This window comes from Bubalus kerabau, chromosome 4 (genome assembly GCF_029407905.1).
Source record: "Bubalus kerabau isolate K-KA32 ecotype Philippines breed swamp buffalo chromosome 4, PCC_UOA_SB_1v2, whole genome shotgun sequence".
Taxonomy (NCBI): domain Eukaryota; kingdom Metazoa; phylum Chordata; class Mammalia; order Artiodactyla; family Bovidae; genus Bubalus; species Bubalus kerabau.
Genome location: NC_073627.1, coordinates 173,019,448 through 173,043,219, shown reverse-complemented (window position 1 = coordinate 173,043,219; position 23,772 = coordinate 173,019,448). Strand labels below are relative to the sequence as shown.

The 23,772-nt window shown below is 49.3% G+C and overlaps 1 protein-coding gene across 29 annotated transcripts in view; it reads right to left on the bottom strand.

Annotated features, from left to right (window-relative positions):
• The window catches only part of ZNF618 (zinc finger protein 618), a 204,755-nt gene that overhangs the window by 41,776 nt on the left and 139,207 nt on the right, over positions 1-23,772 (bottom strand). For 22 of the 29 annotated variants that reach the window (XM_055579422.1, XM_055579441.1, XM_055579413.1 and 19 more), the window contains 7 exons: positions 20,862-20,939; positions 20,211-20,249; positions 15,563-15,652; positions 14,644-14,679; positions 14,475-14,552; positions 4,307-4,366; positions 3,680-3,769 (listed from right to left, as the gene is read on the bottom strand). In XM_055579422.1, the coding sequence (XP_055435397.1) occupies positions 3,680-3,769; positions 4,307-4,366; positions 14,475-14,552; positions 14,644-14,679; positions 15,563-15,652; positions 20,211-20,249; positions 20,862-20,939 (471 nt within the window). The remainder of the gene's footprint in view (positions 1-3,679; positions 3,770-4,306; positions 4,367-14,474; positions 14,553-14,643; positions 14,680-15,562; positions 15,653-20,210; positions 20,250-20,861; positions 20,940-23,772) is intronic. The other 7 variants (XM_055579418.1, XM_055579420.1, XM_055579421.1 and 4 more) reach the window with 3 other exon arrangements.

The window sequence follows — 23,772 nt, the reverse complement described above, 5'->3', positions numbered from 1 at the left end:
TCACACCAAAGACTAACAGAAAATGTTCATTATATATATACACTCAAAGCTTCAGCTTTTCCAGTGGTCATGTATGGATGTGAGAGCTGGAACATAAAGGCTGAGAGCCAAAGAACCGATGCTTTTGAACTGTGGTGTTGGAGAGTCTTGAAAGTCCCTTGGACTGCAGGAGATCAAATGAGTCAATCCTAAAAGAAATCAACCCTGAATATTCACTGAAAGGACTGATGCTCAAGCTGAATTTCCAATACTTTGGTCACCTGATGCAAAGAGCCAATTCATTACAAAAGACCCTGATGCTGGGAAAGATTGAAGGCGGGAGGAGAAGGAGATGACAGAGGACGAGATGGCTGGATGGCATCACTGACTCAATGGACATGAGTTTGAGCAAGTTCCAGGAGATGGTGAAGGGCAGGGAAGCCTGGCATGCTGCAGTCCATGGGTCACAGAGTCAGACACAACTGAGTGATGGAACAACAAAATATACATATATATATATGATAAAGAACCTGGATCTAGAATATATAAAGAACTCCTAGGGGGACTTCCCTGGTGGTACGGTGGCTAAGACGCTGCACCTCCCAATGCAGGGGCCTGGGTTCAATCCCTGGTCAGGGAACTAGATCCCACGTGCTGTAACTAAGAATTCATATGCTGAAACCAAGACCTGGCACAGTCACATAAATAAGTAACATAAATATTAAAAAAAAAAAAAAAAGAACTCCTAGGGACCTCCTTGCTGGTCCAATAGTTAAGACTTCCAGCTTCCAATGTAGGGGGCGTGGGTTCAATCCCTCAGGGGAACTAAGATCCCACATGCCATGGAGTGTGTCGCATGGTAAAAAAAAAAAAAGAACTGGTATAATTTAACAATAAAAACAACCCAACCAAAAAAATGGTCAAAAGACTGCAACAGTTCCCAAAGTAAAATATACAAATGGCCAGCAAGCAAATGAAAAAGCGCTCAACATCATTAGTCATCAAGAAAACACAAATTAACACCACAGTGAAATACTACTACACACTCACCAGACTAGCTCAAATTAAATTCCTTCCTACCACCGAATGTTGGCAAGAATTCGTAGCAAGTGGAACTCCCATCGGCGGCTGGTGGGAGTGTAAGGTGCTATAGCCATCTTGGGAAATGGTTTGTCAGTTTTTAAAAAGGTAAACACGCTCTCCCCTATGACCTGTCAATTCTACTCACTGGAATTTATCCAAGAGAAATGAACACATATGTCCACAGAAAGCCTGGTACAAGCATTTCCATAGCAGCTTTATTCGTAATAGTCTAAAGCTGGAAACAACTCAAATGAACAAGCAAATGGCTAAACAAACTGGTATTTTCATACAACAGAATATTGCTAAGAAGTAAAAAAAAAAAGAACTGATATAACAACATGTATGAATCTTCTTCCACCCACAGTCAGTCTACATCCCTCTGGATGCCCTCACCAGACCCAGGGGCTCTCAAGGCCTGGCCCTGGTTACCCTTAATGAAGCCATCAAGTACAGCCTCCAATTCCACACAGAACCTATGGACATACAAATCACTAGATCCAAAGGCCACTGGAGGGGCTACTTCTTGGTCAGCTTTAAGAATTAGTCCTCTGTTGCATTTAGCCTAAATCTCTCACTCTGTATTTTAAACACAGATGATCCCAGAGTCTCTGGACTTCAGCAATAAAGAGATGCATTCAACAAACAGATGCAGAAAGACAAAGAGAGTCCACAATGGACAGAACAACAAAATGAGGAACGGAGAAAGAGAGGACAGCCCTTCAGGAGAGAAGTACCTGGATGTTAGGGGGAAAAGAATCAGGGAACAGATGAAGTACCCGTTCCCATTGTACCACCTAACACGTGATGCAGAGGAACTTCATAGTTACAAGTATGGGCTTGGAGGTTGCTTGTCAGGGCTCAAAGCCAAGTCCTTCTTCTTATTAACTCCATGATCTTATTCAACTTGTTCCAAGAGTCATTTGGGGGAAAGAGAAGAAACAGCGTCCTCCAAAGGCTGAAACCCAAGGGGCAGGCTGGCTTTGTAACTACCAGCACCGTAAGCGCACTCTGGGTGAGTAACTGTAAGTGTGCCCAGGAGAGCGCAGGTAAGCAGGCATCCGTGGACAGTGGCCCCTTTCCCCGCCCATGGAAAGCGGGGACCTCAGAAGGCTGAGTGGTGGCGCTCAAGCCACAGCCCTGATGTCTCAGCAGCAGCAACACGAATGGGCAAAACGGACGGGTCAGTGCCCACCAAGCGGAAACTGGGTCCTCTCTCCCCCACTCGCAGGACCTTGCCAGGTAACCCACACATCCTTAGCACGGGGGGTGGGACATGTTCCTCTAGTTGGGCCACTGCAGATGCCCGCCTGAGGGTCTCCGTAAGGAAGAGATGACTTGAACCCAGACTCCTGGGCTGAAAAGACCTTGAGAGCTCCCACAGGAGGGAAACTTGAGCCCAGAGAAGGGAAGTGACAGACTCAAAGGTCATGCAGCAGTCAGGGGCCAAGCAAGACAAGAATCTTAGGGAAGCTGGCTCCACCACCTTCAGGGGCTCTGAACACCTCTCCCTGCCCACCTGAAGGCCCTCAGGGGGGTCACGTGCCTGTGCCAATATCAGGGCTCAAGGAGGGTCGGGCCTCCCACACTGTGGACACCTTGAACCCTGATGGCCTTGCACAATCCCTCCCCCTTCCTGAAATCTTTCCACCTACTGACTGTGGAGGGAGATCCCCACAGCTCTGTTGGGACAAACAAAAGCAGAGATACTCTCAAAGACCTCATAAACATTCCCCCCTACTGCCCTGCAATTCTGGTTAAGCCCCACCCTGTCAGGACTCTGGTTGAGAACTGAGGGCTCATCTACTTAGGGATCTAAGGATATAGCACCCCTGACACCCAGAAAGGAAGCTGGCAAATCGGAATGGATGGCAAGGATGTCCCTGTGGTAGGGGTCCTTAGAACCCTTTCTCTTCCAGGCCAGGGGAGAAGGAAGAGATTGGGGGCCAGAGGCAGGATGGGGCCTGCCCAAGGCCACACACAAGCCTGTGACCCCACTGGAACTGATACACGGGGCTTCTGAGGCCTGGCCTGGCACTCCTTCTGACTTCACACCCTTCCTACCTCCAAGGGCAAAGCTGTCTTGTCTGGCCAATCATGCTCTAGCCTGCATTTAGGCCCTGCACTGGTTCAGACTGAAGGTGCTGGCTTAATGGGTGGGGACTCAGGAACCTTATGATGTGCAGGTGCTTAGAAGATGGCATCACTGACTCAAGGGACATGAGTGTGAGCAAACTCCGGGAGAAAGTGAAGGACAGGGAAGCCTGCGTGCTGCAGTTCATGGGGTGCAGAGAGTCGGACACGACTTAGCAACTGAACAACAAACACGAGGTGAGGACAAGGCCCCTGAGGACTTGGGCAAGTGATGCCCACCCTTCCGAAGTCCAGATCCCCGTGGGCCCCAGGCCTCTGAGACCTTCGGGAGAGGTCTCAGGCTTTCCTGGCTTAAGGGTGGGACTTTTCCAGCTCCTGCAGGCAGGTGGCTCCAGGTCAGACCCGGATACTGAGAGACTGGCCCACCCAGCACAAGTTGATCCTTGCTTTCACCCTCCCCTGGCAAAACTCCAGAGCCTCAGCCTGTGGCTGGCTCGCCCCTCCCCCAAGCAGAGAAGGTACTCACTGATGGGGGCGTGTAAGGCCACGTGCTCCTGGTAGGGCGTGTAGTACTTGTACTGTTTTCCGCAGAATTCACAGGTGTAATTGCCGGTTTCTGTCCAAGAAGAGAGAAGTGTGGGAATGGGTGCCTGGTTCCCATCCAGAAGCAGCAGTGTGCTCCCTCCCCCCAGACTCCTCATTCTGGGACCACCAGGTAGAATCAGCAGCCCCTGAGTCAGACTGCCCAGGTTCAAATCCCAATTCCTCTATTTCAAGCTGTGCGACTTTAGGCAACTCTCTTAACCTCTCTGAGCCTCAGTTTTCCTATCTGTAAAATGGGGATAATGACAGGCCCACCTTATAGGGTTGCTGTGAGGATTAAATTTGTGTGTCACATGCTTAGAACAGTACCTGGCACACGCTGTCCTCCTCCATTGCTCCACCCCCAGACCCCGGTGCTCAGGAAACGTGTGGTGAACTGACTGCCCTCCAGTGCTAACCTCTTCATCACCCCCTGTTCAAGCCTTGCCCTCTGCAACAGCCACACCTGGGCCCCCTCATTTCCAGGACGTTCCCTGCCCCCAAACACCCCCCACCCCCTGGCAGAAGGGGTCACCTCTTCCTCTCGGGTCCCACCGGACTTCATCTTTACCTCTCTTTTGGCACTGCCTAACTTCTTTCTTCTTAAAAATTTCTGATGTAATATTGTTCACTGGGGGAAAATTATAAAATACCGATAAATACAAATACAAAATTTTAAATATAAGAGAAACTTCAATCATCTATAATCCCCAAAGTAGCAGGTACCCCATGGGGTGGAGTGCTCACCTGGCCACTTGCCCTAGATCCGGCCTCTCACTCCCATCTCATCTCTCAGTGACATCAGCCGTCAGTCTTCTACGGGCCTTGAATTAACCGGCCCTGATCTATATGCTCTTGGTAACCTGGCGCATTCAATTGACAATATTTTGTGGACATCTTGCGCAAATCAATAAGCATTGATCTCCACTGCATTTATTGGCTGCCTGGTTCCCACTGGACTTTGAAATTTGCTGAGCCAGTCTCCTAAGCCAGAGGACACTGAAGATTGTTTCAAAATTCTTTCCTTATAAAAAAAATGCTGCGATCTCCATCCTCATAGAAATTTTTGCACATCTGCTCATTATTTTTGCACATCACTGCAAAATAAAGATTATCCCTCATAATCTGTGCACAATACTTCTTCAGGATAAATTAAGGGTGTGTGTTTTTAAGGCTTTTGATAGCCAAAGCACCAACTACTTATTGAAAGGTTGGGTCAATTTTCATCCCCATAAGAAAAATATGAAAATGACTGTTTCCAGAGTTAAGTACTATCATCTTCTTAGTGTGCCTGAGAGGGAGAAATATATTGCACTGCTGATTTTATTTTCCATTTCTCTGAGTTCTCAGGAAGCTATTTTTCAGGATTAATGAACTACGGTTTTTCTTCTTTGGCTTTCCTATTTGAATTTACAGTCAATGTTTCTATAGGCATGTTTACCTTGTTAAAATCACTAAGAACTCTATAGATTAAGGACATCAACATTTTGTTCTATAAGTTACATGTATTTTTTCTTCATTGGTTTCTTAGTCTATTTACATTTTTTTCTTGGCATACAGAAGCTTTAAAAATTTTAGTAGCTAAATAATTTTTGTAACTGAATCACCAACACTGGGAAAGATATATTATTTGCTCTTTGTAGGCTTTTAAGTTGTTAGATCAACTGTTATTAATTGTCTCATTCAGACTCTATATAATCTTGTTTCTCTTCTCGCTCTGTCAAAGACTAAGTGTTGTGATCAATTTTTCCATTTGATTGTGTTTCTAAAATTATTTTGTATATTAGATATAATGTTGTTTGATGCAGACAGGCTCATAAGATCAAAACCTCCACTGTGAACCGGATCCTTTATTAATATTACACAATTTTCTAACACTGCTGCTGCTGTTTAGTCACTAAGTCATGTCTGACTCTTTTGTGACCTAATGGACTGTAGCCCACCAGGCTCCTCTGTCCATGGGATTTCCCAGGCAAGAATACTGGAGTGGGTTGCCATTTCCTTCTCCAGGGGATCTTCCCAACCCAGGGATTGAACCTGAGTCCCCGCTTTGGCAGGTGGTTTCTTTACCTTTGAGCCACGCTGCTGCTGCTAAGTCGCTTCAGTCGTGTCCGACTCTGTGTGACCCCATAGATGGCAGCCCATCAGGCTCCCCTGTCCCTGGGATTCTCCAGGCAAGAACACTGGAGCGGGTTGCCATTTCCTTCTCCAGTGCATGACAGTGAAAAGTGAAAGTGAAGTCGCTCAGTCGTGTCCGACTCTTAGCGACCCCATGAACTGCAGCCTTCCAGGCTCCTCTGTCCATGGGATTTTCCAGGCAAGAGTACTGGAGTGGGCTGCCATCGCCTTCTCCGTTGAGCCACGGGGGAAGCTCTATTTTCTAACACTGCTTCTCAAATGATGGTGGTCCCTCAGCATCACCTGGGAACCTATTAGGAATGCAAATCCTCGGGACTTTTTGATTTTCTAAAAGAAAAATCCTAGGTATGGGATCCGGCAAACTGTTTTAACAGGTCCTACAGAGAATCCTGAAGTGTGGGCAAGTTAAGAGCTACTGCTCTAACTTTTAATTATATTGTTTAGTTAGTTTGCCTGGTATTCATATTAATATTATTAATTGTTGATAATGACTGTGTTAGATTCTTCCTGCTACTTGTTCACACGTGTCTAAAGCCATTATCCTAAAGTTTTTTGTACTTTCATTTATCAAACACGTATTCTGCTAAATGCTGGTACAAAATGTTGAGCAAAAACAGTCATGACAGTCTAGAAATAGAGAAAGGAAATACAAATAATGACACAAATTTAAAATTCGAAGCACAACAGGTGTTCTTAAGGAGAACAGTGCTATGGAAACCCTAGCAGGGAATTCAGTTTAGTTAAGACAGTAGGGAAGTGCTCCCTGGGAAAGAGAAGTGTAAAAAATAAGGAATTAACTAGTTATGTCTCTAATACACTAGTAACAACTGGATGTTGGGTTTTTTTTTTTTTTGATTGCACCATGTAGCTTGCAGGATCTTAGTTCTCTGACCAGGGATTGAGACCAGGCCCTAGCAGTGAAAGCATCGAATCCTAACGACTGGACTTCCATGGATTACTTTAAATTAACCAGAGAATCTCTGTCTTCTAATAAAGGAAATTATGACATTTGCTTTCATTGCTATTATTGACTTGGTTTTATGATTCTTTTTTTTTTTCCTGGTTTATTCCCTTAGCTTTTGGTTGTTTGATGTATGAACCCTTTTCTTTGCCTTTCCATTATTCTCTGGTATTCCATCATTTTCCAATATTCTCCATTGCTTTTAGATGGTCTCATTTGCTTTTAGAGAAAAGATACATTTCTCTAATTTTTATATTCAGGCAAGATGTGATATTTTTATATCTATTATCATTGAGAAAGACAGTTCAAGTCCGTACCTCTCAAACTTTAGCCTGAATAAGAATCATCTAGAAAAGCTGTTCAGAGAAGGCAATGGCACCCCACTCCAGTACTCTTGCCTGGAAAATCCCATGGGCAGAGGAGCCTGGTGGGCTGCAGTCCATGGGGTCGCAAAGAGTCGGACACGACTGAGCGACTTCACTTTCACTTTTCACTTTCATGCATTGGAGAAGGAAATGGCAACCCACTCCAGTGTTCTTGCCTGGAGAATCCCAGGGACGGGGGAGCCTGGTGGGCTGCCATCTATGGAGTCGCACAGAGTCGGACACGACTGAAGCGACTTACCAGCAGCAGCAGCAGCAGCAAAGCTGTTACAACAGATTTCTGAGCCCCACCTTGGAGATTCTGATTCCGCAGGTCTGGTGTCAGGCCTGAGAGTTAACATTTCTAACAGGCCTCCAGGACATGCTGATGCTGCTGGTCTGGGGACCTCACTATGAGGACTGGCTTAACCGACTTCATCGTATCCCTCACCGGTTCCTTCTCAGGTTTGAAAGTTCATTCTTAATATTTTAGAATAATCTCTGTCTTCCTCATTTAATTTTATAATCAGATTTGCAACATTTTAAACTTACTTCTAGTTTACCTGGGTTCAGTATTCACCGCAAGTCCTCCTGTACTGTGAATTCAGTTCAGTTCAGTAGCTCAGTCGTGTCTGACTCTTTGTGACCCCATGAATCGCAGCACGCCAAGCCTCCCTGTCCATCACCAACTCCCGGAGTTCACTCAAACTCACGTCCATTGAGTCGATGATGCCATCCAACCATCTCATCCTCTGTCGTCCCCTTCTCCTCCTGCCCTCAATCTTTCCCAGCATCAGATTGACTCATTTCAAATGAGTCAGCTCTTCTCATCAGGTAGCCAAAGTATTGGAGTTTCAGCCTCAACATCAGTCCTTCCAATGAACACCCAGGACTGATCTCCTTTAGGATGGACTGGTTGGATCTCCTTGCAGTCCAAGGGACTCTCAAGAGTCTTCTCCAACACCACAGTGCAAAAGCATCAATTCTTCAGCACTCAGCTTTCTTTATAGTCCAACTCTCACATCCATACATGACCACTGGAAAAACCATAGCCTTGACTAGATGGACCTTTGTTGACAGTCATGTCTCTGCTTTTTAATTTGCTGTCTAGGTTGGTCATAACTTTCCTTCCAAGGAGTAAGCATCTTTTAATTTCATGGCTGCAATCACCATCTGCAGTGATTTTGGAGCCCAGAAAAATAAAGTCAGCCACTGTGTCCACTGTTTCCCCATCTATTTGCCATGAAGTGATGGGACTATGAATTAATGCCTCATAATTGAGCCCTTAAATCTATTCAACCAGTCAGTTCATTGGAGTATATCTTCAAGTAATTTTTTTTGAAGATGGGTTCACAGGAGAAACAGCCTGATTTTGAGCCCTTGCTTTTTTCTTTACACATAAATAAAAATTTGTCTAGATAAAAAATTTTTAAGATTGCAACCTTTCCCCTGTAGAACATACCCCACGATACTTCAGTATTTAGTATTGTAGGGAAATCCGAGGCAAGTCCACCTTGGAGTCACTGAGTCACCTGAAAATAACTTGCTTTTTTATTTCCAAGTGCCTGCATTCATAAGGAGTCACTAATATCTTTTAGTTATGGTATTTTATATTGACTCCCTGACATATGACAAGCCTTTGAATCTGCATACATAGGTCTTCCTCTAGCAGAGCAATTGTTCTTCTATTGAATCTTTGGAGTACTGCTTCCGGCCCACTGGGGGAGGAACACCAATGATCTGGAACAGGTTCCCTATTCTCTGTATTTATCATGTTTTCCTCTTACGATGTTCATCTGTTCAAGTTTGTCCTTCACATCATTAATTCTGTCTCTGCAGACCAATTCTGCTCTTTACTATCTATAATGAAGGCTTTAATTACATACCAATTCTGTTCTTCTGTTTCCCTTGTCTCTCCCATTCTTCTCATCTCACTCCTGCCTTTTCATCTTGTTGCTTTTCCATGATGCAGCTTCCTTTCTCACACAGGTCATGTTATGGACTTAACTGTTTCCCGCCGCCCCCCACCCCCCTATTTAGAGGCTGATGCCCTATCTCCAAAATAGATGTCAATGCAATGCTATTTGGAGATGGGGCCTTTGGGAAGTAATTGGGTTTAGATGAGGTCATGAGGATGGAGGCAGGGGGTGGGGGTGGGGGGTCCTTCATGATGGAATTAGTATCCTTATAACAAGAGGCACCAGAGAGTTTGCTCTCTTTTTCTTCTCACCATGTGAGAGTGTAGCCAGAAAGAGGGTCCTTGGACCAGAACCCAACCATACTCTCACCCTGATTTCAGATTTCAGCCTCCAGAACTGTGAAAAAAATAAATTTCTATTATGTAGGCCAGTCTGGGGTAGTTTGTTATGGCAACCAGACTGAACTAAGGTCATATTTTCTCATACTTGACTGTGGCTGTCCAATAGGATTTCCTCCCAGGCTCGCTGGTACATCACTTTCAGAGGCATACTCTTCCTCTAGGTCTCCTAAATTCCTTTTCTCGTCATGCAGAATTTTCATAATTCCCAAGTTTTCTTTTTTTAAAAACAAAAACCAAAAACTTTTTAAGGCACTCTTCCTTCAGTTCACTCAGTGGTGTCTGACTCTTTGCAACCCCATGGACTGCAGCATGCCAGGCTTCCCTGTCTATCACCAACTCCTGGAGCTTACTCATGTCCATCGAGTCGGTGATGCCATCCAACCATCTCATCCTCTCTCGTCCCCTTCTCCTCCGGCCTTCAAGCTTTCCCAGCATCAGGGTCTTTTCAAATAAGTCAGTTCTTCGCATCAGCTGGCCAAAGTATTGAAGTTTCAGCTTCAGCATCAGTCCCTCCAATGAATATTCAGGACTGATTTCCTTTAGGATGGACTGGTTGGATCTCCTTGCAGGCCAAGGGACTTAACACCACAGTTCAAAAGCATCAATTCTTCAGCACTCAGCTTTCTGTATAGTCCAACTCTCACATCCAAGCATGACTACTGGAAAAACCATAGCCTTGACTAGACGGATCTTTGTTGGCAAAGTAATGTCTCTGTTTTTTAACATGCTGTCTAGGTTGGTCATAGCTTTTCTTCCAATAAACAAGTATCTTTTAATTTTTATGGTTGCAGTCACCATCTGCAGTGATTTTGGAGCCCCCCCCAAATAAAGTTTCTCACTGTTTCCATTGTTTCCCCATCTATTTATCATGAAGTGATGGGACCGGATGCCATGATCTTCATTTTTTGAATGTTGAGTTTTAAGCTAACTTTTTCCCTTTCATCAAGAGGCTCTTTAGCTCTTCTTTGTTTTCTGCCATAAGGGTGGTGTCATCTGCATATCTGAGGTTGTTGTTATTTCTCCTGGCAATCTTGATTCCAGCTTGTGCTCATCCAGCCTGACATTTCGCATGATGTACTCTGCATATAAGTTAAATAAGCAGGGTGACAATATTGACAATATTGACAACAGCCTTGACGTGCTCCTTTCCTGATTTGGAACCAGTCTGTTGTTCCATGTCCAGTTCTAACTGTTGCTTCTTGACCTGCATACAGATTTCTCAGGAGGCAGGTCAGGTGGTCTGGTATTCACATCTCTTGAAGAATTTTCCACAGTTTGTTGTGATACACACAAAGGCTTTGACATAGTTTCTAAAGCAGAAACATGTTTTTCTGGAACTCTCTTGCTTTTTCGATGATCCAATGGATGTCGGCAATTTGATGTCTGGTTCCTCTGCCTTTTCTAAATCCAGCTTGAACACCTGGAAGCTCTTGGTTCATGTACTGTTGAAGCCTGGCTTGAAGAATTTTGAGCATTACTTTGCTAGCATGTGAGATGAGTGTGACTGTGCAATAGTTTGAACATTCGTTGGCACTGCCTTTCTTTGGGACTGGACACTTCCGTATCTAGGTACAAAAATCAAGTAATGTCTAAATCCAGATGTACTCTGTTTCAACAGACTTGAATAAATTGTCCTTGATCATCCCATTATCATGGCAGACCATCACCACGGGAGCAGTTCTCAGATCTGCAGCCGAAGAGCAAGCTGACACAGGGGGCCTCTTAGACCAGCTCCGTCTTTCTGGCAGGACTCCTCTGCTCTGTTCTGGCTTTGGCTTCCTGCTCATCGAGTACCTAGCTCTCTGATTTGCACAGCTGACGTGGATGTGGAAGGTGTACTTCCCAGCATGCACTGCTGCTGCTGCTTCTCCTCTTCTCTTAACCTACAGAGCTCTACCCACGAGAACCAGTCTCTCCACAGGGCACTGTAGGTCTACCAGCTCCCCTTATTCTGTGGCTCATCACCATCATGGTTCTGTAGCATCAGCCAGCCTACAAAAAGTGGCAGAAGCCCAAGAAGCAGGATTCTTATCTCTCAAGGCAGCCCCTGAGTTGTAACTCTTACACAAACATCTCCGTTCCATAGCGTCAAGCTGGGAGCCAAACTCAGTTCAGTTTTCTCAATGCACTTCTCTTCCATATAATTTGTGATAATTCCTCCCAGGTCCCAGCAACTGGCTGTCAGATGTGGATACTGACACAAAGAACAAGTTTCAGCTTGCTCTGTACCTTTCTGGGTAATTAACAGGTACCACGTACTTAATGTTTTCCATGTCAATGTCAAGGACTATGCTAATTCCTTTACAAATATAATCTCATCTAATCAGCACAACCATCCTGAGAGGTGAGCTTGACTGTCACTACTGCGATTAGAGAGATTATAAAACTCGCAGGACGTCACGCAGGCATTAAGTGTACAGCTGGGGTTCATCTCTGGGATGGCTCTAAACTCTCGACTGTCTCTCGGCAACGTCACTCATTTGTTAAGCCCGGAACATGATCCAGGCGCTGGGTTAGACACCTGATGTGGGCATCCTCCAACAGCACTGAAGAAGAAATAGATGTTCTTTTTTTAAAAAAGTCTTTATTGAACGTGTTACAACATTGCTTCTGTTTAATGTCTTGGTTCTGAGGCATGTGGGATAGCTCCCTGCCAGAGACTGAACTATGGCGCCCCTGGCACTGGAACGTGAAGTCTTAACCACCGGACCACAGGGAAGTTCTGAGATAGATGTTCTTGTTCCCACTTACACGTGAGTCAAAGGACACTGAGAAGGAGTAAAAGAAAGTGAAAGTTGCTCAGTCGTGTCTGACTCTTTGTGACCCCATGGACTATACGGTGCATGGAATGCTCCAGGCCAGAATACTGGAGTGGGTAACCTTTCCCTTCTCCAGGGGATCTTCCCATCCCAGGGATCAAACCCAGGGATCGAACCCAGGTCTCCCCCATGGCAGGCAGAATCTGGGAGACCCCGGTTCGATTCCTGCGTTGAGAAGATCTGTTGGAGAAGGGATAGGCTACCCACTCCAGTATTCCTGAGCTTCCCTGGTGGCTCAGCTGGTAAAGAATCCGCCTGCAATGTGAGAGACCTTCGATCCCTGGGTTGGGAAGATCCCCTGGAGAAGGGAAAGGCTACCCACTCCAGTATTCTAGCCCAGAGAATTCCATGGACTCTATAGTCCATGGGTTCACAAAGAGGCAGACACAACTGAGCCACTTTCAAAGTGGGTAAGCAGCTAGTAAATTGGGGATGTCAGCATTCAAACCTGGGCTTGTGTGATTCTACAGCTTATGTAGTCTACACTCAATCTTCCTAATTATGATGCTACAGATGAAGTGGGGGTGCTGTGCTGGGGCTGCTGTTAGATGGAACTGGAGCAGTGGGAGGGGAGGGTCAGAGTTCTCAATGTCCCTGTCCTGTACTGGTCTACGAATGTCTGTCATGGGGCATGTCTGATTTACATCTGGGTTTTCCCACAGTCTAACTTCCAGCAGTTCCAGTGTGAAGGATCTCATCATTTTCTTTAAGAATACTAACGTCACTGTTTATCAGATGTTTACCATGCACATGACAGGCACCGTGGAACCCCTTCACAGATGCTATCACATCTCCAGTTCCCTGAGTGTTTTAAGAGGTAAAGAAAAGGAGAGGAAGGAAGAAGGTCCTTCTTCAGAGGTCCATCCGGCGCTTTCCCAGGGCCAGGACCAGGCCCCACCCTCTGAGACTTGTCTCTGGCTTCGCTGTCCCAGCTTCCTTGACTCTCCTTTGCTGAACTTCCTCATCCCTTCAATCTATGTATGTGTGCATATTTTCACAAGCTGCCTTAATCCTCACTGCCATAAGCAGCGCCAGCGGAGGCCTCCTCTCGCTGAGTAGCAAGAGAGGCATGGGAAACAGAGAGGGAGGAGCAAGTATGCAAAATCCTGAAGGGCTGGACCGGTCTCACTTGTGAAAACCCCGCCCCCGCGCCCCACCCCAATCCACACTCCCTGCAGCAGCCAAAATACCTTCCTACAATGCCAGTCTGATCAAGTCCCTTCTCCACTGGGTGAACGCCGGCTCAGTCCCCTCGGGATGAAGTCTAACTGCCTTCTGGTTTCCAAGGCTCTATTAAGATCTGAACTCAGACCCAATCTGGCTTTCAGTTTCTGGGACAAGTGCAGTTCTCCTGCCTTCACATGGTATGCAGGGGCTCGTCCCCATTCTCAGCCCCACACGGAAGCCTCCTGGATTCCCAAGGCTGGTCAGTCACCTCCTGGCCTTGCTGCTCCCCACGCTTCTAATGTTGTAACTACTTGCTTATTGACTGAATGCCTGCCTCCCACCCCCACCATGTAAATTACCCAAAACACGGCCGCATCTATCCTGCTCACTGCTGTGTCCCTACGACACTCAACACACGTGTTGCTAACAGGTAGGTCAAGTGAATGGCTCCTGCTCCCCAGGGGTTTACTGGGGTGAGGACTAGAGCATCCGCATGTGGCTCCCCTGGACAGCTTCACTGGCTAATAAACCCATTGGAGAAAAATAACAACAGTATTTTCTGAGCACTACTATGTACCAGGCACTGTGCTAATGAATAGGTGATTTATAGCCATGATCTCATTTAATCCCCCAACAAACCTGCGGCAAAGTGTCCCCCTTACTCCACAGGTGAGGAGCCGGGGCTCAGGATGGCTAACAGACCAGCCACCAAGCCTTTGCTAACTTCACTGCTCTGACCTGGACCCTGTGCTGTCCTGTTGCTTCTCAAAAACTAAAGTCCTACGAGTGACTGACCCATTTGACAGGTGGGCAAAATGAGGTACAAGGAGGTCAGCGGCTCACTGGCCAGAGCCAGTTGCTGCAGGATTCCCAACACTACCCATTCCTGGAGTGGGACCTGCCCTGCTGCCCTCGGCCACCCCCTGCCTGTCTCCCCACCCGACCCCGGCCCCAGAGAGAGGCCTGCATACTTGGCCCGATTTTCTGGAATGGTTCCGGGGGCTCCTCCTTCACCTCGTCAGTGGCCACGACACCTTGGTCGAAGGGGTCTGTGGGAGAACACACAGCCCTTAGCACCCTGGTAACCAGGTCTTAGAGCTCAGCTGGGGACAGGGAGGTGGGCTGCCACCGAGGACTTACCTGCCCGATTCTCAGGGGCCCCTTCCACACTAAACACTGTGCCCGGGCGGGAGGCAGCAGCCGCAGAAGAAAAGAAGCAAACAGGAGCCCTGTTAGTCCCTGCCTCTGCCCGATGCCCCCGGCCTCGGTCCCACGAGCCTGCCTTAGCCATTGTGGATGCCCCAGACAGCCAGGGGCCCCAGGAGGGCACGTCCTTCTGTTCCTCATCCTCCCCATGGGGCTGGGACCCTCACCCAGGGCAGGAAGATGCTTTCTGGCTGGCCTGTTTTTAGATCTCCGCCATTCACTGGAGGGGCCAGGCAGCAGAAAAAGAAGAAGGGATAAGGGGATGGGAAGAGAAAGAAGAGGAGAGAGGAGGGGTGGGCCAGTGGCTATAGGGATAGGGTCTGGATGTCAGGGCTTGACTCCGGCTGGGGGTGTGGGACTAGAGAGGGAAACTTCCAGGATCCTTTCCCAGGCGAAGACCCTATTTCCAGGATTCTTAAGATTCCAAAAATAAATTACCTAAATTTATCGTTCTAATTTCTAACTCTATAATCTAAGATGCTAAAATATCATCATTCATTTTAAAAAATTGGTTTAATTTCGCCAGAGCATGTGAATACTCAACATGAAATCGTAAAACGAACTGATATAAAACTGCTGATATTCGACTGATTTTTGACCTACAAAAACGGCAATTTCACTTGGGTTACCCTAATCAGAAGTGTATACACAGGGAGCATGGTGGGGACCTTCCCTCGCCCAGAATCCTCGCAAGCTGGTCACTCCGCTCGCTCGCTTGCGGTCTGTCTGCGGCCTGACCGTCTCTGGGTGGGGGAGGGAGGGGAAGCTGAGGGTGGAGCAGGGGCCTGGTGAGAGCCCGGGAGAAAGGTCTGTTTGCACGACTCCGATCCCAGGGGTGAGGGGCCTGACTCACCATCCACCGCGTGCAGATCTCGGTGCTCCTGGAAGCAGCTGTAGTACTTGTACTTCTTCCCGCAGATGTCACACGTGTACCTGAAGTTGTCTGTGGAGGATGGAAGCACACGGGGTTAGCGGGGCTTCGGGCCCTTGAGGGCCGTGAGAGGTGGGTCTGGGCCAGACTGGGCCCAACTGATGATCCGTGGAGAGGAGCCCCTAGGGTGTTAAGAGTCTTCTCCAGAAGGAGACCGGGGAGCCTGGAAGTCACTTTCAAAGGCACTCCCAATGGCACCCCGTGTGTGCTGAGCTCCTAAGGGCCGGGTTCATAACTGGCCCTCCTTCCTTTGTGAAGTTCCATGAGAATAACCATCCCGGGAGCTGGTGATGGACAGGGAGGCCTGGCATGTTGCCGTACACGGGGTTGCAAAGAGTCGGACACAACCGAGCGACTGAGCTGGTGGTGGAGCACTGCACTGTGAGAAGCCAGGCCAGGAGCCAGCAGGCATTTCCTGCATTTGTCCCTGCAGCCAAGGGAGGAAGTAACAACCATCTAACACTCAAGGGCACCGAGGATCGGAAGGGACCTGCCGCAAGCCCCACAGCAAGGCGGGCCTGCGTGTCCCCTTCATGGGGTCCAGGCATCCACCATCCTACCAGGCCCTACCATCTCCAAGCCTCTGCCCCAGCCAGCTGCGGAGTGGTGCGGGGAGAGGTGGTGGGGGTGGAGGAGAGTCTCGGTCCTGGCCTGCCTCACCCAGACTGCCAGCAAGTACCAACCCCACCATGGGACTCAGGGTCCCCCATCTCCCCCCTAATTTGGGAGGGTGGTAGATGAGCCGACTCCCAGGGCCTCTCCCGTGCTGACGGTTTCAAAATTCCAAGCCTGGCACATGATCTTTGCCCGTGGCCAGCAATCCAACATAGACCACCTCCCCCATCACGTGCCATCTGGACCATAATCCTTCTTGGACATCTGGGGAACAGAGGTGGATAAGTCAAGGCCACCTGAGTCTGCTGGCTCCAGGTGGGTTCCTGCCCCTGCAATGCCCCCATACTGGTCACTGCTGGTCGCCCTGCTGCTACCTGCTCCGTGTGTCTCATCTCTGTCCACACTGCCTCTCTCCTACCCACTGGGCCACGTATACCTGCCACCTCTGAGAAAATGCGAACCCCCAGCTTTCTGCCGCTAAGAAGCGCCCCCACCCTGCTCTGTCAAATCCCAAACCACTGCATGGATGGGGCCACATCCCCAGGCTCATCTAAGGCTGGAGGGAATTAGGATGAGATTTATACCCAAGGGGAGAAGGGCAAAATGAGTTTCTTGTCAGTGAGACCATGTCTCCAGAACCCCAGGAGAGCTCAGCGTCTCTAGGAATGCCACTGCTAATCTGCCTTGGGAGTCAGACAGGCCCTGTAGTCAGCCTCCCCCAGCTTGAAGTCAACTTCACCACCTTCAGGTGTCATTAACGTTGGACGTGTGCCCTAAACTGTCCACACCTCGATTTTCTCATCTGCAAAATGGGAACGATAAAAAAAATTTTTCATCTCCCAGAATTGTAATAAAGGATAAATGAGCACAAGGCATAACATGCAATAAATATGCAGTAAATGGCACCTAATATAGTTGAACAAAGGGAATGAATGCAACAGTGGCAAGAAAGCTGGATGTGGAGCTCACCTTTGAGGTTCTTAGTTGAGAGACTGGTAACCGGGTCTATGCCTCTATGCACGCCTGTGCTATTTTTCTCACAAATATATGAAAGATTCTGGACTAGAAGGCGTGAGACTTGGTTTCTCTGCCCACCTCCACCCTGAACAAACTGCATGACTTCTATCTGGGATGTGGTATCCTCCTTTGCAAAAACAAGGCTGGACTGAACCTTCTCCCCAGGACTCCATGGCCAGGCTCCCGTCACAAGGCCGGGGTGTGAGGGCGCCAGGCTTTCTGAGCAGGTGTGGCTGCCCTGGGGGTCAGGGCAGCAATGCAAGACTGAGGGTCAAGTCGAGCACACTGGCCACGGGGAAAGAATACTGCAGGGACGAAGGGAAAAGTGACGGAAGGACCAAAAATACCTCAGTCCCCAAGTCCTCCACAACCAGTGAGCCTCCGGGAATGACGGAAGCCAGATGGAGCATAACAGGGAGGGCATTGAGGGGCTGCCGGAGAGGCGGGGGCCCAGAGAAGCCAAGGAAGGAAAGAAAAATAGGGAAGTTCTTCAACTGTGCGGCTGACCACAGGCAGGCGAAGAGAAGGGAGCTACTGAGGGAGAAGGAGCCAGGGGCCAGGCAGGAGCGGGGTGGGGCTCAAGAGCGGACACGGGATTCGCCATCTCCTGCTGCAGGCCTGGGGGCAGGTGCCTGGCCAATCTGATGCTCAGATTCTCCAGAAAACGGAGAGGTAGTCTCAGCCGCACTGGCTTTTCATGTGGTGTAAGAATCACGTGGTAAGAGTCCCTTGGACAGCAAGCAGATCAAACCAGTCAATTCTAAACGAAGTCAACCTTGCATATTCACTGAAAGAACTGATGTTGAAGCTGAAGCTCCAAAACTTTGGCCACCTGATGCAAAGAGCCGACTCACTGGAAAAGACCCTAATGCCGGGAAAGACTGAGGGGCAAGAGGAAAAGAGGGCAACAGAGGATGAGATGGTTGGATACCATCCCTGTTTCAATGGACATGAGTTTGAGCAAACTCTCATGCTGGGAGGTGGTGATGGACAGGGAAGCCTGGCGTGCTGCAGTCCATGGGGTCACAAAGAGTTGGACACAACTTAGCGACTGAACAACAAGAAAAATCCAAAGAAAGAGTGGATGAGAAAGTGCCTCAGAAGAAAACCTGTTAGAACCCAAAGGAACTAAGGTCCTTCCTACCTCCTTGAACTACTCTGTTTTGGATTTTCTAGCAGTGGGGGAGTCCTGTTTGTTTCTTATTTTAAGAAACTTTTTCTGGTGGTATACCAAACAAGTAGAACAGAGGTGCCCAAACTGTGGCCTGCCCAGCATCTGTTTTGGTAAAGAATTCATTTCCATACGGTCCCTGACTGCCTTAATGTTCCATGGCAGAGCTGAGCAGATGTGATGGAGACATCTGGCCTGCAAAATCTAAAATATTTACTCTTTGGTCCCCTACCAAAAAATACGCTGACCACTGATAGAGAAAAACGTACACACCCTAAATGTTCAATTCATAACCCTGTCAGAAACTGCAAACATCTGTGTAGCCAGTACCCAGCTCCAATCTTGAAAGCCAGAAGCCCCTTTCTGAGGGTGACCGTGGCTCTGACTTCTTGCATCATGAGTTAGCTTCCTTCTGCCTCCACACTTTCTGTACACAGATCGCAAGAGGAGGAACTCTTTCTGCCGGGCTCCTTCTGCTAACGTTCTGTTTGTGGGTAATGCACACTGCCATGCGTAGTCGCCGTCTCTCCTTCTCACGGCTCTGCTGTAGTCCTGTAGTTCACTGTGAGAACATGCTGTGAGTTACTCACCTATTCAGCTAGTGCTGGGTGGTTTCTGGTTTGAAGCTGTTATGAACAGTGCTGCTAAGAACATCTTTTTTTTTTTAATATTTTTTTTGATGTGGACCATTTTTAAAGTATTGCATCTGTTACAATACTGCTTCTGTTCTCTGTTTGGTTTTTTTGAGGCATGCAGGATCTCAGCTCACCAACTAAAGATCAAACCTGCACCCCCGGCATTGGAAGGTGAAGTCTTAACCACTGGACCCTAAGAGAAGTCCCTGCTAAGAATGTCTTCATTCCCATCTTTGGGTGGACATGCGCACACACGTGCCTGGGAGGGGAACTGCTGGGTTCTGGAGCTCAGGTCTGTTGAGTGGGGAGAGGTTCCACCCCCGCCTACACCCCCTGGCTGGCTGCCTACCAGCCCTGTGGGTTCAGATCTGGAGGGAAGGCAGGCAGAGCCCCTGCAAGCAGCCAAGTGGAACAGTGTCCCCAGATGCTGAGGCTCCATGCATCCCCAGGGCTGGGACACCACGCCCCAGGATTCATGTCTGTGAGTGTTCCTGAAATAACTCTTCGAAGCAGCATTTCCCAAACATCAGTTATAGTGACCGACCCCCGACCCATTCATGCGTGAGTGCGTGCTTAGTCGCTCAGTCCTGTCTGACTCTTTTGCGACCCCATGGACTGTAGCCTGCCAGGTTCCTCTAGCCGTGGGATTATCCCGGCAAGAATACTGGAGTGGGGTGCCATTTCTTTTTCCCTTCCTGACCCAGGGATTGATCTTGAGCCTCTTGCATTGGCAGGCGGATTCTTCAGCACTGGAGCCAAAGGGGGAAGCCCCCAAACCCATGAGCGGGAGTCAAAAGAACAGAGTGCACACACTGGGTCCCTTCTGGGGTGCATGTACATATTTTGCCAATGAAGGGTCTTGAGAAGTCTCCAGCAAAGAAACATGTTGATCTTAGCAGAATTCAAGGTTTCCCCAGCTGGCCAGAGCACCCTTTATCGCCTGTTAACTTCCCTAGGATGACTATGCCGCGGAGCACACTTTGGCAAAGGTGCTCTCAGGTGCCTCCCAGAGGCTGCCCAGGGCCATCTTGTGGTGTAGAGTTGAGAGCTTCACCCCAGCCCTGGCTCTCCCTCCTCCCCCATCCCTGGCCCTCTCAGTCCCCGCAGCCCAAGAGGAGGGGAAAATACTCACTGCCTTGGGAGGCTCCCTCCCCTGAGGTGGCTTCAGTGTCTGTAACAGAGACAGAAGGGGGTGAGCTGACCAGACAGTGGAAGGGCCGCTGCCAAGAGGGAGAGAAGCCAAGAAGGCAGGGGCCAGGAGAGGCCGATCCTGCGCGCCCAGGGATGCCCCGTTCCACTCAAGATGCAGGCCCAAAGCCTTCCCTGTGTTTCCTGCTGCCCAGCAGGCCTTGACCTGGGGCCGTTCGTCCCTACCTGCCAGGGTCAGGCTCAGGGAGCGGCAACCACCCTTCCTGTCCCCGGCGTCCTCATCTCCAGCAGGGTGCCATCCCGTGAGCAACACACGAAGTGACACGAGTACCATCCGGCAAGGGCTGCTGACACCGAGCGGCACCGAAGCCCCTTGGGAGGATGCGGGCCACGTGGGGCAGTCCAGAGCACTGCTAGCGGAAGCTCGGTGGCACGTCCTGTGCACTCCTCCCCACTCCATCCCCACCCCAGGGTGCTCCCCCAAGTTAAGGAGGCCTCTCCCCTTCGCCTCGGGTCCCACTTCCACTGCAAAAAGTGCTCTGAGGTCATCCTTGAGGGGTCAGCATGGAAAAAAAACAGGCAGCGGATGGGGAGGAAGGGGTCCCTCAGCTCTGCCCCGGTACACGCCACTCACCTCGGTGTGCCCGGACGTGGGTCTGGAAACAGTTGTAATATTTGTACTTCTTGCCACAGATTCCACACTCATAGGACCCTGGAAAACAGGAAAGGAAGAGACGGGTCAGCCAGCATCTAATGCGCACAACCAAGAGGCCCCAGGACCCTCGGTGACAACTTCAGGTAATAGTAGGTGGGCTCAGTGGGGTGTGACTCTGCAACCCCACAGACTGTAGTCCGCCAGCCTCCTCTGTCCATGGAATTTTCTAGGCAAGAATACTGGAGCGGGTTGTTTCCTCCTCCAGGGGATCTTTCTGACCCAGGGATCGAACCCAGGTCTCTTATATCTCCTGCACTGGCAGGCAGGTTCTTTACCACTGCGCCACCTGGGAAGCCCCAGGTAACATCAATTCTGTGCCAACAGGCTATCTTGTTCCCTACAAGCAAGAGGGCGGTAAGGACCAGCAAAGACAGCACTGAGCTGGAGGCCAGGAGTTCAGGGGTCAAGTTCAGGTTTTTGTCTCAACTCTCTGAGTGACCTTGGCAAGTCACTTCCCACCTCTGGGCCTCAGCTTCCAAATCTGTAAGACACAGACTGTAACTTCTTAGGTTACTCATAGCTATTCCTTGAAAGAAAAAAGGAGATGAATGTAAAAGAATTTCAGTGTAAGGAATAAACTGCACCCATGTAAGGAAATCATCCCTTAGCTGCAACAGAATAATTTCCAGCTACCACTCCTCCTTGTCAGGATGGACAGAGGTCAAGAGGACAGGCTTTGAACCAGACACATCTAGATCCCTGTCCCCGTTGTGCCACCCACCAGCAGCACGACCTTGGTAACTTCCTTGAACACACGAAGCCTCAGTCTGCTCAACTGTAAAATGCGGCTAGAAGTACCTATCTCACAGAGGTGGCTCCATACAGCCCCCAGAAAGGGCCCAGCCCTACTACGCACGCGTCTGGCAAGGAGAGGACCCCTCTCATCTGCTGAGGTGTCATGTTATTCCCTCTGATGTGCAGAGATCAACCTGATGTAAATGCCTGACTCCAGCCCTCTTCCAGGCCCTTCTGGGGTGGGTAGCCATTCCCTTCTCTAGGGGATCTTCCTGATCCAAGGATCAAACCCAGGTCTCTTGCATTGCAGGCAGATTCTTTACCATATGAGTCACTACAGAAGCCCTCTCCCAGAGGCGGGGAGACTGAAATGGCTGAGTTCCCAGTGGGCACCAAAGACTGGTCAAAGGCAGAGCCTAGCTATGCAGAGCAGGGTAAAGGTCCACAGCAGGGAAACCAGCAGAGCCCATCAGACTCAGCCTGGCAGAGGCCCCAGGAGTTGGAAGGCCCTGCCCATCCCTCACTCAGACCTAGGTCCAGGCCCCATCCTTCCTAACAGAACGGCCTGGGAGCCTGCACACACACAGAGTCCCTGGCCCCACTCCACACTAAGGGTGCCCGAGTGGCTGGGGCCAGGGGCCTAGGAATCTTCCTTTCCCCCAAGTATCCACAGAGGATTCTGATGCTCAGCAACTAAGTGTGGGAACCACTGGTTTAAAATCCAACAACTCTGGGATAGAGTCTCAGCTCAACCATTTATTGGTCAGGCATCAGTCTCCTTATCGGAAAAAATGTATGGAAGACTGAATGAAGAATGAGTGGTGTTCCCACACAAGACCAGAGAGTCAGTGAGTCGAGGCACCACCAACTTCCACTTCCGGGGGTCTCACCTGGGAGCAGGGGCCTGTCTGTAAGTGTTAGTTGCTAGTTGTATCTGACTCTTTGCAACACTATGGACTGTAGCCCGCAAGGTTCTTCTGTCCATGGGATTCTCCAGGCAAGAATACTGGAGACGTTTGCCATTCCCTTCTCTAGGAGATCTTCCTGGCCCAGGGATCGAACCCAGGTCTCCTGCATTGCAGGCAAACTCTTTAAGGTCTGAGCCACCACTGGGTGTGAACTCCAGGTATCAAGTTAAGTCAGAAGAGCACTGGGCTTGGAGCCTGATGATGAGCTCGGCTCTGCCACCCCTCCCTGGCTGTTTGATCGCAGGCACACTCCTTTTCCAGTTCGAGCTTCACCTTCTTCACCTGTGAAACAAGACTATGATGCCTGCGTCTCATGATCAAGGTCAGGATGAATGAGCTACAACCCATGAGTCAGCAGGCCCACCAGTGGGCAGCGCCACTTGGCCACTGTGGGATCCTCAAGGGAACGCTGTCCTCCAAACCAGCATGGGATTTAGCAGCCTGTTATTCAACAGTTTTATATGTGTTACCCTTGTCTCACTGGGAAAAATATACACACACGGAGGGCAAAGATCAGAGTGTATATTTCCCTGTCTTTAGCCCCATGACTGGCACACAGCAGGGGCTCAGTAAATTCACAGCGTCCTGCTGTTCTCCTCATCTGTCACTGTGTAATAAAGACCTGGATTCCCTCCCCGTGCTTCCACCCGCTCCTCAACAGTTTCTGCTGATTCCCCTTCAATAACAGGGAATTTGCTGAGCATCTTCAACGGGCTGGGCACCGAGGCCCCGGCCACGAGTAAGATGCGATCACTGCCCTCTGTCTGATGGGAAGCAGACAGGCCACTGGGCAAGGCGACCCGCAGGGTGATGATGCTATGAAAGCCAAGTGCAGGACCTGGTGGCCACAGTGTGGGACCCTGACAAGGCTGCAGCAAGGGCGGCCAGTCAGGGGACTTGAGCAGGCAGGAGAAGAGAACGGCAAGTGGGAGGTAGAGGGGCCGGAGCCCCATGGAAGGCAAGCAGAGGGGTCTCTCTCCCCAAAGGACCAAGGCCACAGCCTTGTTCAGACTTGACCCACTTCCGGATGAGGTCTCTGCCCTTCTCTGCCACAAGACTTGGGCCTCAGTTTCTCCAACTGCCTTCAACGACCTGAGGTCTTTCCTCAAACTGTACAGTAATTGTGG